This window comes from Nicotiana sylvestris, chromosome 11, assembly GCF_000393655.2.
Source record: "Nicotiana sylvestris chromosome 11, ASM39365v2, whole genome shotgun sequence".
In the NCBI taxonomy this organism is placed as follows: Eukaryota; Viridiplantae; Streptophyta; class Magnoliopsida; order Solanales; family Solanaceae; genus Nicotiana; species Nicotiana sylvestris.
In genome coordinates this window covers 102991565-103004930 of record NC_091067.1, presented here as the reverse complement: position 1 = coordinate 103004930, position 13366 = coordinate 102991565, and the positions used below count along the sequence as shown (strand labels likewise).

At 38.9% G+C, this 13366-nt stretch overlaps 1 protein-coding gene across 1 annotated transcript; it reads left to right on the top strand.

Annotated features, from left to right (window-relative positions):
• Nucleotides 1-334: 334 nt before the first annotated feature.
• Nucleotides 335-5414, top strand: LOC104246932 (cell wall protein RBR3-like). The gene is made up of 2 exons (XM_070161648.1): nt 335-430; nt 4245-5414. Exons 1-2 carry the CDS (start codon nt 335-337, stop codon nt 5412-5414), a joined length of 1266 nt encoding a protein of 421 aa, XP_070017749.1.
• The last annotated feature ends 7952 nt before the right edge of the window (nt 5415-13366 follow it).

Here is a 13366-nt window from a genome sequence, read left to right as displayed (position 1 = left end):
AGAGACTGCCCAAAGAAAGCAGTGTTGAATGTAAGGACTGCCACGGACAAGAGGGCTACATTGGAAGCAATGACCGGTGAAAAACAAACGGCTGGTGTCAATGCAATTGTGGCTGATGAGAGACGAGGCCAAGAGGTGTTGCTTGTCAACCCTTTAGGACTCATAAATTAGGCAAACGACAAGGACGTCGAGTTTTAAAGGGTGCGAGTGGTTTATTAGGGCTCCTCCTCTTTGATCTTGACTTGACAACAAGAGTGTCGTCATGGAGAAGCATGAGTGTTGCCAAGTTAAGGTGTACGAGTAGCGCCAAGAAAAAAAGGGAAACGGGAAAGTGATGTCCAAGGCTTTGAGGGAAGCAATGCAGCTTAGCAAAGACTTGAAGATGAGATGCGGGTTGAAGGTGACACTTGATCATGGGAAAGGCATCAAGGCATGAGGCAGTGATGCCAAGGAAAGGCAAAAACGAAGTGGGCAAAGGCAGTCTAAGTGCAATGAAGACATGAGCGCGAGGCAAACTTGTCATGACATTAGGGCGCGACAAAGGGCCATGTGCGTGGGTGATGGCATGGGCTAAATGTGACTGCAATGCACCTGATAACAAGGCATTGGCGCCTGATTCAAGTCAAGGCACGCACAAGGGCAGCAAGCTTCAGATTGACCAAGTCAAAGGTAGTTACACGACACATGCTGTGCACATGGGCAGCAGTTGGCTTTTGCTCAAAGCTGGCAGATTATGTTAGCACGCTTTTGGGTCCATGTTTCCATTATTATTAGCATGATCTATTTGATTCCAGTAGTTGGGGGATGTCAACTACACTAGGCTAAAATAGTGGGATGTGTGGCACAATGTCTAAGCCTAAGAGTGACAAGTGTAAAGGCAAATGACTATCTTATGTGTTATAAATGGGCAGAACCCTTATGCTTGTAAAACATGTGGGAGCACATAAGAAGAGAAAAACGTGTATGAGTGCATGTTTGAGTTAGGAAAGAGTTCCTAAGTTTATTTTCAAGAGTGAAAATATCTAAGGCGAAGAATAGTCTTTTGAGAAAATCTGAGGGTCAAGAGTGATCTTCTTTTGTACCTCGGTTGTACTTCGAGTTTGAGTTTCTTTGTATGCTCGAGTTAAATAAAAAGTTTGGAAAAGAGTTTCCTGTATATTGTGCCTTGTGTTCTTGTTAATTTTCTATTGCCTTTACAAAATTTCGTTGCCTAAATCGTTCCTAAACTTACTACGTTGAAAGCTACCTAAAAATATTCTAAGTATGAAGTTGCTGTAATTTTGGCTGAGTGTTGTGAGAAGGCTGAAGTCAAGTGCCGGGCTTGACTGCCACACAAGCTGATTTTGATGGACAAAAATTATGCCCGTGATATCTTATTTAAGTTGTGATTAACTTATTTAAAAGTTTAAGTTGCTAAAAAGTACACTTTTGATTGCTTAATTACATTTCCTCAGTAAAATAAAAAGTGTTAAAAAAGTTATTCTCAAATATGATATCATTCCTTAAAAAAAAAACTAAAACGTAAAGATTAATGTCATATAAAATGAAATTAAAAAGAATACTTGGTACTTAGTTGTTATACTTTTTCCTTCGTGATATTGTCTTCCTCTGTCAGAGGAGGAATCAGGATTTGAAGTTTATGGGTTCTGAATATGAGAACTCATAGCTTAACTTAGTTACTTGGTTAGCAATTAAATATTTATACATATTTAATGAATTTCATAATATAAATATAATGTTTAAGTAAAAGCGATTAAGTTCGGCCAAACCTGCACCTAATAGGCTAACTCTGCCTCAGATCGTCCTCTTGCTTACTTTTTGCTGCTGTCCTATGCAATAAATTTAATTCCAACTCTTAATTTCTATCGTGCTAATATCAACTCTTGCGTTTTTCTTGTTGACTAACAAAATCATATATGCCAAATTAAAAAAAAATCGTCAGCTTTAGTTATGGCAATATTTTAAACCAGCGAAAGCGAGAGAGACAAAATTTTAAGATTGACTTCACTGCTACCATGATATTTGAAACAATAACGATCTATTTCCCTGAAGAGTTCTATGGTCAGACTTATATATAAAAAAAAAGCACAATAATGCTACTCCATTATGTGCTTAAAATGCATGAAATGATTAAGAAAGATGCGTGTAATGAAAGAAAAGAATCGAAGGAAGCATATGCGGATTCCTGATTTAAACCTTTTTGGCTGCAAATTTAACGTTCTTGGCACTAAACAATGTACTATAAAAAATATGGGTTTAGAACTTAGTACTGTTAGATAGTTAACATAATAAAATTCCTAGACTGCACATGATAATAAGATACAAAATAAGATTAGTAGAATTGAACGTGGTATCTGTTTGAGCCATATCAGACTCTAAACAGACTAGGTTTTCCTTTCCATTAGTCACTCTCTTGATAGATAATCCAAATCAGCCACATACATGCCCTATATAAAGGTTAGAGGAGGACCTAGCTGCAAATATTGAAACACTAACGAGTCTCACTAAATGTAGCAAGCACATAATGTGCACAACCTAATATCTAATTATCACATTTATAATTGGGCTCATGTTTATGGACTATTTTACGGTCTGAAATAATTAAAATCTAAATAAAATATTTTAATTATTACAAGCCCATTTTTCCAAGAAATATTTGAAACTTTAATGATTTTTTAGATATATACTTTTATGTTCCGCATTGAAAACACATGGTTTCAATATAATTTGTTGCATGTGCCTCGGGAAGGAGTGGGGGAGGAGGTACGGCATGCCTCGAACCTAGTACATGCATGCGTCTGTATGGAATAGGAATAATCGAAGATATCTCTACTAGAGGTGGATTCAAAATTTGAACTTTATGGGTTCTACCACCGAGCTCACTGGACAGTTGGGTTACTTGGTTAAAAATTTAATATTTTTATATAATAAATTTCTTAACACAAATACACAGTTTGAGCCAAAATTATTGGGCTCAACCAAATTCATAACCTCTACCTTTGCATCCGCCCATGGTCTCCACAAACGCTTGGAAGTCACGACAAACTTATAGTACTCAATTATGAGTATACTGGGTTAAAATATTAAGTGGAATGGAAGAAACGCTCTTTACTTCTCCATCATTACCACCTTCCTCTATTCCTCCAAAACCACCAGATTCATCTCCTATTCCATCTACTCAAGATCCAAACTCTATCTCACCCGCCACCCCCATGATTCTATCCCTTCTTTCAAAGCAATTCTCCTCTCAAATTCCCCTGACCACCTCATATCTATGCAACTTCCAAACGGTACAAGAGAAATAGAAATGGCTAACTCTACTGCCACCATGGAACAAGATCAACCAATTCAGTCAGAAGAATTACAAGTAAACCTCTCCTCGGAGGATTTGCAGCGCATCTATTATCCTTGGAGGCACTCTCTCATCATCAAATTATTAGGCAAACGAGTCCAACATCTCTATCTAAAAAGGAAGCTACAAGATATGTGGAAATATTCAAAATCCTTTCCTTTAATAGACTTAGGGTCAGACTACTACATAGTTAAATTCGCCATTGAAAAAACATGTTCAAGGCCCTCAATGGAGGACCTTGGTTCATCAATGGTTCTTATCTGTCTTTACAACGATGGTCCCCAAATTTTGTTGCCTCTGAAGCCAGACCACACATCAGTGCAGTTTGGGTTCGATTACCTAACCTTCCCACTGAGTTCTATGATTCCCTCATCCTACAAAAAATTGGTAATAAAATAGGGAAGCTAGTAAAGACCAATGCATTCACCTCTACCACTTTAAGAGGCAGATATGCTAGACTCTGCCTCTAACTCCCAATGGATTCCCCAGTTAAATCACACATTTACATAGGCAAGCATCGTCAAGTCATACAATACGAAGGGGAGCATTTTCTATGCAAGAATTGTGAGAGACTTGGCCACACTCAAGGCAGTTGTCCATATGCAAGCCCCAATACTCCACAACAACCACCAGTCCTCCCTTCATCAACCACCAACGAGCTTAGAGAGGAATGGCACACAGTCTCCTTCTCCAGAAAGAAGACCTCTCCATCTCAACAACAAAACCCCTCTCCTGATAATATAGGTATAAAGGTTCGAATTTTTTATGCTGAAACGTGTAAGTTTTTAAACACTCAAAATCTGAAATATGTTAATAAAATTGCCTCCGACAAACTTGGACCAATAAGCAACGATTACACTCCCACATGAATACTCCTACTCTCAAAATTCAGGAATACACAAATCAATTTGCAAAGCTACAAATCCATCCCACAGACACTGACAATACCACCTCTACTAGCAGAACAGACTCTATGATCGCCCAATGCATGGAGGCTGACATGGAACCCCTTTTCCTCGATGATGGCCATATGGCAGACTGTCTAACTACATCATTACCAGTTTCTTCCTCTAATGATCCACGCCTAAATGATTTTAACTCTACTAATCCTACTACTAAACCTCACATGCCAATAGACACATCAAAGCTAACCCAAACCCCTAGTCAGATGCATGCACTCGAAGCCTCCATCCCACCCTCTACTGTAATTACCACCTCACACTTGTCAACAACCACTGCATGCAACAGGCAAATGGCAGATCGAAATCTTCAGAGTTCACTGAAATTCTGCCCCAAATATTTTGGTAATCCATCCACGCCTCAAACGGTTTGCATGCCTATAGATTCTATAAGTATTCACCTACCTATTCCTACTACTCCACACTCTTCTTCTCCATCAGAATCCCTTATAAACCAAGGTGACAACCATGCCACGAATTCCACTATCTCTCAGAAGGAGGCTAAACCTAATTCAAATACTCAATCATCAATACCAAACAGCCATGAACAACCTCCCTCTCCCACTGCCCAATCCACCCCACTACTAAACTTCTCCTCCACCAGCCCAGAACCATCAACCTCTTTCTTGGCTGGAGATGGGCCTCATGGGCCATGCCATCTCCTTCAACATGATGATCAATGTCCAGGAGACTTTCCTAATAATCCAAAACCCTCAGTATCTCGCACAACTAGTTTTCAAAGGAATGCATCTTGCAATGAATTACTATGTCAACCAGACATGGCTCAATCAAATCCTTCAACCTCTATCTCCCAACCTCAACCCCACTCTGATTCAGGAGATGCAGCAACAATGGAACATGCCCTCTCACAACCAACCACCAACATTACCCCTCCAACTTCCCAACCTCCCCTTCTTTATACCAGAAGAATAGACCACACTGAACCCCATCTTCATGCAATGGAAAATCCAACCCCACCACAACCAAACTCCACCTCAGGAGGACCCTCCATCTCCCATGCAAGAAAATATCCCTCCAAACAATCCTCCTCCAATATCAAACCTGGTAGCAGAAGAGGAGGACTTAGACCTCTACCACCATAAGCTACCAACAGAATTTGCAAGTATAGGAGATGTAAATGTGCTATTATTCAGGAAAATATAGGACAAGAAGTACATCTTCAGTTGTCCGATGGCACTGTACAAGTGATCCATGGATATTCGACCACCCCAGGACCCCACAGTGAGGAAGAATGCCATAATATTGGTACCTTGCCTGAGAAGGAACCCACCTCCATCTCCGGAGGGGGGAATCATGCCCACAATCTGTTTGTCCCTCAAATGAATAGACCTGCTCGTATAATCTTGTGGAATGTTCGAGGTGCTAATAATGATACCTTTCGTAGGCACTTTAAGGATCTAATGGATACCCATAAACCTAGTTTAGTAACCCTTCTAGAAACCCGTATGGTTTCCCATGCACCACTCTTGAACGATTATGACTTCACTAACATGATCGAGGTTCCTGCGGAAGGGCAAGCAAGAGGGTTGGTAATTTTATGGAACAATAACTCTGTCAATGTCCATAGCTTCACTAGGCGGGACCAAGCCATTTATGCAATGATCGAGGTAATTGTCACAAAAAAACTTGGCTCTTTAGTTCAATATATGCTAGTACTTCTGTTACTAATAGGAATGATCTTTGGAACAATCTTACTAGCATCTCTAATAACTATAATGGTCCTTGGTTGGTTGGTGGTGATTTAACGAATGTGCTTATGGATAGTGATAAGTTAGGGGGTCATCCGATTAATACTCGCAGAACCTCCCTCCTTTGGAAATATATTAGCTATTGTAATCTATTAGACTTAGGATATAAAGGCTGTAAATTCACCTGGTCGAATCATAGGAAAAGATCTAAAGGTTTGATCATGGAACGCCTTGACCGCATTTTTGTTAATGATTTATGGCTAAAATATTTTCCCACTTCCTTTGTCACACATCTCCCTAAGACCTATTCGAACCATAACCCTCTTCTTCTTACTCTTTCTAATACCATTAGGAACAGTGGGCCTAGATCCTTTCGTCTAGAATCCTATTGGTGCAATCATCCTGACTTTATAAATGTTATCCATAATAGTTGGTCTAACAACATCGTTAATGCCTCTAACAATTTTCAAAAAAATGTCCTTGCTTGGAAGAATAATACCTTTGGGAATTTTCTTAATAAAAAAAAGAATATCATCGCTAGGCTAAATGGCATTCAATCCTCTACACATTATCACACTAGTTCTTTCCTTCACAACCTAGAAGATCAGCTTCAATGGGAATACAATGATATTCTTAAGATAGAGGAAGACTATTGGAAAATTAGATCTCGAATTGCTTGGCTGAACGATGGTGATGCCAACACTAAATTTTTTCACTTAACCGCCTCCAATCGCAAAAGGAAAAATCAGATTGACTTTTTCAAAGATGAGCATGGTAATTGTTTTGATAGTCAAGAAACTATAATAAGCCACACTTTCAAATTCTTCCATACGTTATTTACTACCTCCATAATCTATTTTACTAGGAATCTTATTGATAACAACCCTTCTAGCTTCTCTAGCCTTAATCTATCCTCCTTAGACAATCTGTTACTTAATTTAGAAATTACTAATGCACTTTTTCCTTTAAACCATTCAAAGCCTCGGGTCCGGATGATCTTTATCCTTTTTTTTTCCAGAAATTTTGGCATATTGTTGGACCATTTGTTTTAGCATGATGTCACGAGGTCTTTAGTACCTCCACTATACCTACCCCCTTAAATAATACTTACGTTTGTCTCATACCAAAATTCTCCAATGCCAACAACCTTAAAAATTTTCGACTCATAGGCCTTTGTAATATGATTTACAAAATCATTACTAAAATAATTGCCAATCGAATAAAATCATTCCTCTCCACCATCATCAGCCCCCTTCAAGCCAGTTTTATGAAAAATCGGCGGGCCAGTGATAATGCTACTATCATCCAAGAAGTTATTCACTCTATTAATAAAAAAAAAGAGAGAAAAGTTGGTAATATGGTCATCAAAATAGATTTAGAAAAAGCGTTTGACAGAATTGAATGGGCCTTTGTTTATCAAACACTCTATTACTTTAAATTTTCTCCAAAAATTACTAAACTTATTATGTCCTGCATAACCACTAGCCAAATCTCCATTCTTGTAAATGGCCAACATACGGATTATTTCAACCCAAGTAGGGGTATTCGCCAAGGTGATCCTATGTCCCTCTACATCTTCATTCTCTGCATGGAAATGCTCTCTCGTCACATTAATCACCTTGTTGATATTCACCTTTGGGAACCCATTAAGGTGACTCCAAAAGGACCCTACCTCTCTCATCTATTTTTTGCTGATGACTTAACCCTCATGGAGAAAGTTACAAAGAAAAATTGCTCCACTATTTTATCTTGTCTCAATAATTTTTGCAATATCTCTGGGCAAAAAATCAACTACTCAAAATCTAGGATCTACTTCTCCACCAATTGCTCCAAAAATGACATTAATTTCGCCTCAAACTACTTGGGCATCAAGAGCACTAACGCCTTTGGGAAATATTTAGGGTTCCCTATTCACAATCACCATCCCAAAAATAAGGACTACTATTACATTCTGGACTCTTTAAGAACAAGACTGGCTAGTTGGCAAACCAATTTTCTAAACATAGCCGGCCGGACCACCCTTGCTAAATGTACTCTAGCAAGCATTCCTAATTATGTCATGCAAACCACAATGCTACCCAGTAAAATCATTACCAACATTGATAAAATTATTAGGAACTTCATTTGGGGTACAACTGACACTAGCACCTCCTTAACAGGGACACTATCACTAGGGATAAATCTTTAGGGGGGCTTGGCATAAGGAAAGCTCGGGACAAAAATAAAGCCCTTCTCACTAGCCTTGCATGGCGTCTCTTAAATAATCCCTCAATCCCTTGGGCTAATTTACTCATTTCCAAGTGCATTCATACCACAACCAATCATCCCTCCTTTATTTGGAAAAGCCTTAAAATTGGTTGGAGTATATGCTCCAAAGGTATTGCCTGGTCCATAGGCCGGAACTCTAAATTAAGCATTTGGTCTTGTAGCTGGATTCCCAACTGTGAGCCTCTTCGCCACCTCCTAATAGGTCCTTTACCACAAAAAGACCTTTTCCTAACACCTAGTGAGTGTGAGCACGTGATTTTTACCCTATATGAATTACTCCCATAAATTCAAAACAAAATAATTTCTTTCATTGTTTGCAACTTTGTGAATTTTCGTGGCATTTTCTGTTAATGGTTTGCATTTTTGTTTGTGCATTTTCATTAGTGAAAAATATAAAAAATGTGTTGCATGTACATTTAGGAGTTAATTTTTCATTTTAGGAATTATTTAATAATTAAGTTATTTCATAAAAAGGAAAATTACAAAAATAGTCATTTTGCACCCTTTAATTTTAATGTTTGATTTTTGAGTAGTTTTTCTTTAATTTATTAATGGTGTTAATTATTTAGGATTAGTTAGTTTTCTTAATGAGTTGGTTTGTAATTTAGGATTTTTAGTTTTAATTTTCAAGAAAAAAAAGAGAAAAAGAAAAGAGAAAAGAAAGGGAATTAATAGGAAATGGAGGAATTGGACTTAGAGACTCAGAATTGGGTCAGTCCAATGCCAAGGCCCAATTATTTCCCACCCATTTGCCCAAGTCCAGTCCCTAAACCCGGTCCTCCCTCACCAGCAAACCAAACGACGCCATTTTAAGCCTTCCCATCCCACTGTTGGATCAACAAGATCCAACGGACCAGAACTAACCCCTCCCCCGTATATAACTGCCCGAACCCCTACCCCCTTATTTCATCGTCTCTCTCTCACCTTCGTCTCTTCAGAGACCACCCCCAACCCTAATCCGCCGCCCCTCTTTTCCCCACCTCGAGCCCGGTGGCGTCTACTCCAATCCCACCCAAATTAACACCAAACAACCATCACAACCTCTTCTTTCCAAATCCCGAACCAGTTTCCCTCGAATGTCTCCGGACTTGCCCGAATTTCAGATCAAAGCTCAACCCTAAATCAAAGAAAAAGATGGTTATCAAGGTTTTGAGTCCTTTGAGGTTGAGATGGACTTCCGTCGTGTTGTTTTCAGTCGAGAACATGTGACTGAAGTCTACTTCGGCCGCAGAGTATGGGGTATTCTGTAGAAAGGGTAAGCTAACTCAGATTCGCTTTGGTAAGTCCAATTTCCCAGTCATTTCCTCTCTTAGTTTCTTTTATTTTCCCCTCTCTTTCCTTAGTTTTCAAATCATTGCTGCATGTGGTTTGTTTTGTTTTTGTGGAATCAACATCAATTATTAACTTCTCTGTTTGGTTCAAATTTGTTAAACTAGTGTGTGTTTAATTTCTTTGTTTTAATTTTTAGGCCGTGTTGAGTTGTTGGTTCAGGAGTTCGAATTGTCTCTTTTTCTTTCTCGTTTCCAATGAATTGCAGAGTTAGACCTGGGCCTAAGGAAGGGGATTGACCCAGGTCTTGATAGAAATCGTGTGGTTTGGTTCAAGCTACTAGGTCAACTTGACCTGTATTTGGTTTTAAGAGTAATATTCAGGGGCTTGAGGGGTAAGTTGGGTAATCTGCTTAGGGGAATCTTGGTATAACTGAATTGAGAAGCTTCTAGGAAGCTGGGTGGGGGGTTTAAGTTGATTTTCAGATATTTAACTAAGGCTATCTAGGCAAAAAAAAAATTGAAAAAGGGCCTAATTGCAAAGCTGAACTTTTCTAGGCTGCCCTACTTCCTTGCCTATAAAGGCATGTTTTCCTGCATTTCAAGGGAGAGAATGGAGAAAAAAAATTGAAAGAAATACAAATGATTGTTTTTACTGTTCCATTGAAATTGCTTCAGTGATTTCTGATTCTTTTCTTTAATTTCTGAAAAACATTGATTTCGCATTTGGGGTTGGAATGGATTGAACTTGGGTTGTAGAAGTTTGGTTTGAAGTTTGAGTCACTTTTCGATTGAAGCTAAGTTTTGATTGTTGCACATCACTTGTTGGGGTTTGAAATTGGTTTATTGATATATTGCTGGTGCTAATTTCTGCTGTTAGTACTACTGATCCCTCATTGTTTCTTTGTTCCTTCAATATCCAGGTACATATGCTTGAAACCTATGTAAATTGATGCTCAAAGTTGGAGAGTTAAGAAATGGAAGTGGATTTTCTGATGATTGAACATTAGAATGTTGGCTCATAGCTTAGTTTATTTTCCTTTTTTTATATGAATTTCCCCTGTTACATGTCCTTCTTAAGTGCTATGTGTTTATTATAGGATTTGAGCATGCTTCTGTTGAGGTATAGATGACTCTGAATATGTTATACTTTATATGGGATATGCTGAGTGAATTAGTGATTGGATTTTGCATTTCATCATGTAATTTAAGTTAAAGGGGACCGTGCTGAAACTATTTTTCTGATTAGCTGGTTTTATTTTCCTTACAAGTCCTTTTGGGCATGTGTTGTTAATGATATTCAGAGTTTTTGGACGTACTAGATATTGAACAATGATGTTGTTTGCTAAGATATATTTGCTGGTAAACTGTAATTGTTTCGTATTATTCTAGACTTGATGCTCGGTCAGGAGTTTTCAGGTTAGCTCTTTCTAAAGTTTCCGAGACCTTTAAGCTGGGAGTGTGAACTCCTTTGCAGAAAAGTGTCTTGTCATTGCCATTTGGGCCTGTGACTCAGGCCCAATAATTCTTTCGTTCGCCCATTGATAAGCAGGCTTGGCTAGTAAGTGCTAAAGATAGAAGCAGAAGTTTAATTAGGTAGTTTGTGTTAATTAGTTAAGGCTCCGAGATAATTGTTAATTTAATCTTATTTTGCTTTTTCAATTAATGATGGCATGTGATTTGAACAACAATAATGTTTAGTATCAAGAATAGTTCATTTGTGGTACTCAATCGGTAATTGTTGGATTTCCTAAAATGACTTGCTCTGTGAATTTGAAAGCAATTGACTGATATTTTGTGCTATGGTTGGATTCGAAATGGGATCCCATGATCTGCTGAAGCGGCCTGCTCCCAATTTGGGCTCTCATTTGGGCCCAGTATGATTTGGCTCTAAGAATTACTAGTACGGGACAGCTTTGCACCTCGCAGGTTATTGGGCCTCACGCCCATCCCAAACTGCCTTTAAACCTTCAGCCCTTCGTCATTCCTAATCAACTTAGGCAGTAGTAGAATTCTAACTCCTTAAGTGTTCGAATAATCAAATTTCTTAAGTTAAGGGGGTGCGCCATATTAGGCAAAGCATATAGTTCATGGCTTCTCGAAATTTAGTTTAAATTCCCTTTTTAAATTAGATTCGAGGTGCGCTGTGCCAAACAAAAATGGCAATTGCATGGCCCTTGTATTAAAATAATCGTTCGGGATGGACTAAGTCACAATCCCCAGCGGTGCTCTACCCCACGCTCATCATTTAGCGTGTAAGTCACCTCAACATAGAACAACGATGTGTAATCCGGGGTTTCAAATCCTCAGGACAGTATTTACAATCATTACTTACCTCTATCCGATCCAAACTCTAGCCCGCGATGCCTTTGCCTCTCGAATCAGACTCCGGATGCTCCAAATCTAGCCGAAATCAGTACCAAACCATCAAAATGTTCTAAGGGAACAAAGCCCATTCGAAAATAATCAAATTACCATAAAATTCCGGAAATTGGTCAAACCCGACCACCGGGCCCACATCTCGGAGTTAGACAATTTCCCGATTTAGATATAACAAATAACCAACGATCGTAGTTTGTTTTAAGCACATTTAATATACCATTACAATTGTGGACATGTCCGTGTGACATGATTGTGATTTCTAAAAACAACACAGGAGTATGCGTTCGCGCAGCTTCAGCCAACTTCCTTAATAATAATAAAGTGTCATTAATTGGACACGTTCGCGTGACACGATTTTTTGACACGCCAAACAAATGGGTACACGTATGTGTGACCCATTTCAAGATAATACTCTCTTAATTAAAAAGCGGTAAAAGGTAAATGCACATAGGTTCTAAAATCAGTAACTAAAACAACTTAATAATCTAGGTATGATCAAAGCGATTGTGCTAAAACCACGGAACTTGGGAATGTCTAACACCTTCTCCCGGGTTAACAAAATTCCTTACTTGGATTTCTGTATTCGCAGACTGTATAACAGAGTCAATCTTTTCCTCGATTCAGGATTTAAACAGGTAACTTGGGACACCATAAATTATCCCAAGTGGCGACTCTGAATTTAATAAAAATAATCCTGTTTCGATTGTCACTTAAATTGGAGAAAGTTCCCTATACCCTCTCAGGGGTAGGAAAAAGGAGGTGTGACAGCTCTAGCGACTCTACTGGGGATCGAACCCAGAATCTCTGGTTCAGGGTTCAAGAATTCGAGCTTGGTAAATGATTTTTTTACTTGGCTTCATTTATTGTTGATATACTGTATTTTGTGAACCTTTTGTGCTAAATGCTATCTGTCTACCGCTTTAATATTGTTTGAATTGTATATAATTGTCTTCCTACGCTACCCTTCTGAGTCTTCTGAAAATGGTGCACATGTTTGCGTGGCCCGCTTTTTCTATAGAAATTGTACCAAATAGAATGAGGTTGGTCAAGCGACAAGGCCGGGTAGACTTCAGTGCTCCCGGTACGTCACCCCCTCCTCAGCCCCAGTTGTCAGCTCGGGTACCCCAAGTCTAGACCAAAGCCTCAGAATTTAAACCTAGAAAAATACAACTTCATGCCGGATCCCTTGTAGGAACGTTTGTTTGCATCATGTGCATTTGACTTAGGGGACTCAACACAGGGGTTGGGTCCGTCTAGGACAGGTGTGACCAAAATAACAGACCATCTTGATGCATTCTATGTGCTATGTGAACATTTATTTGTTTTGGCTTGCATGCTGATCGGCTAGGGAAAATAAAGCAAAGAGAAAAACCAAGAGTGATATAGGGAAGAAATAAAGCCCGGTTCTAAAGAAAACCCCGGTATTTG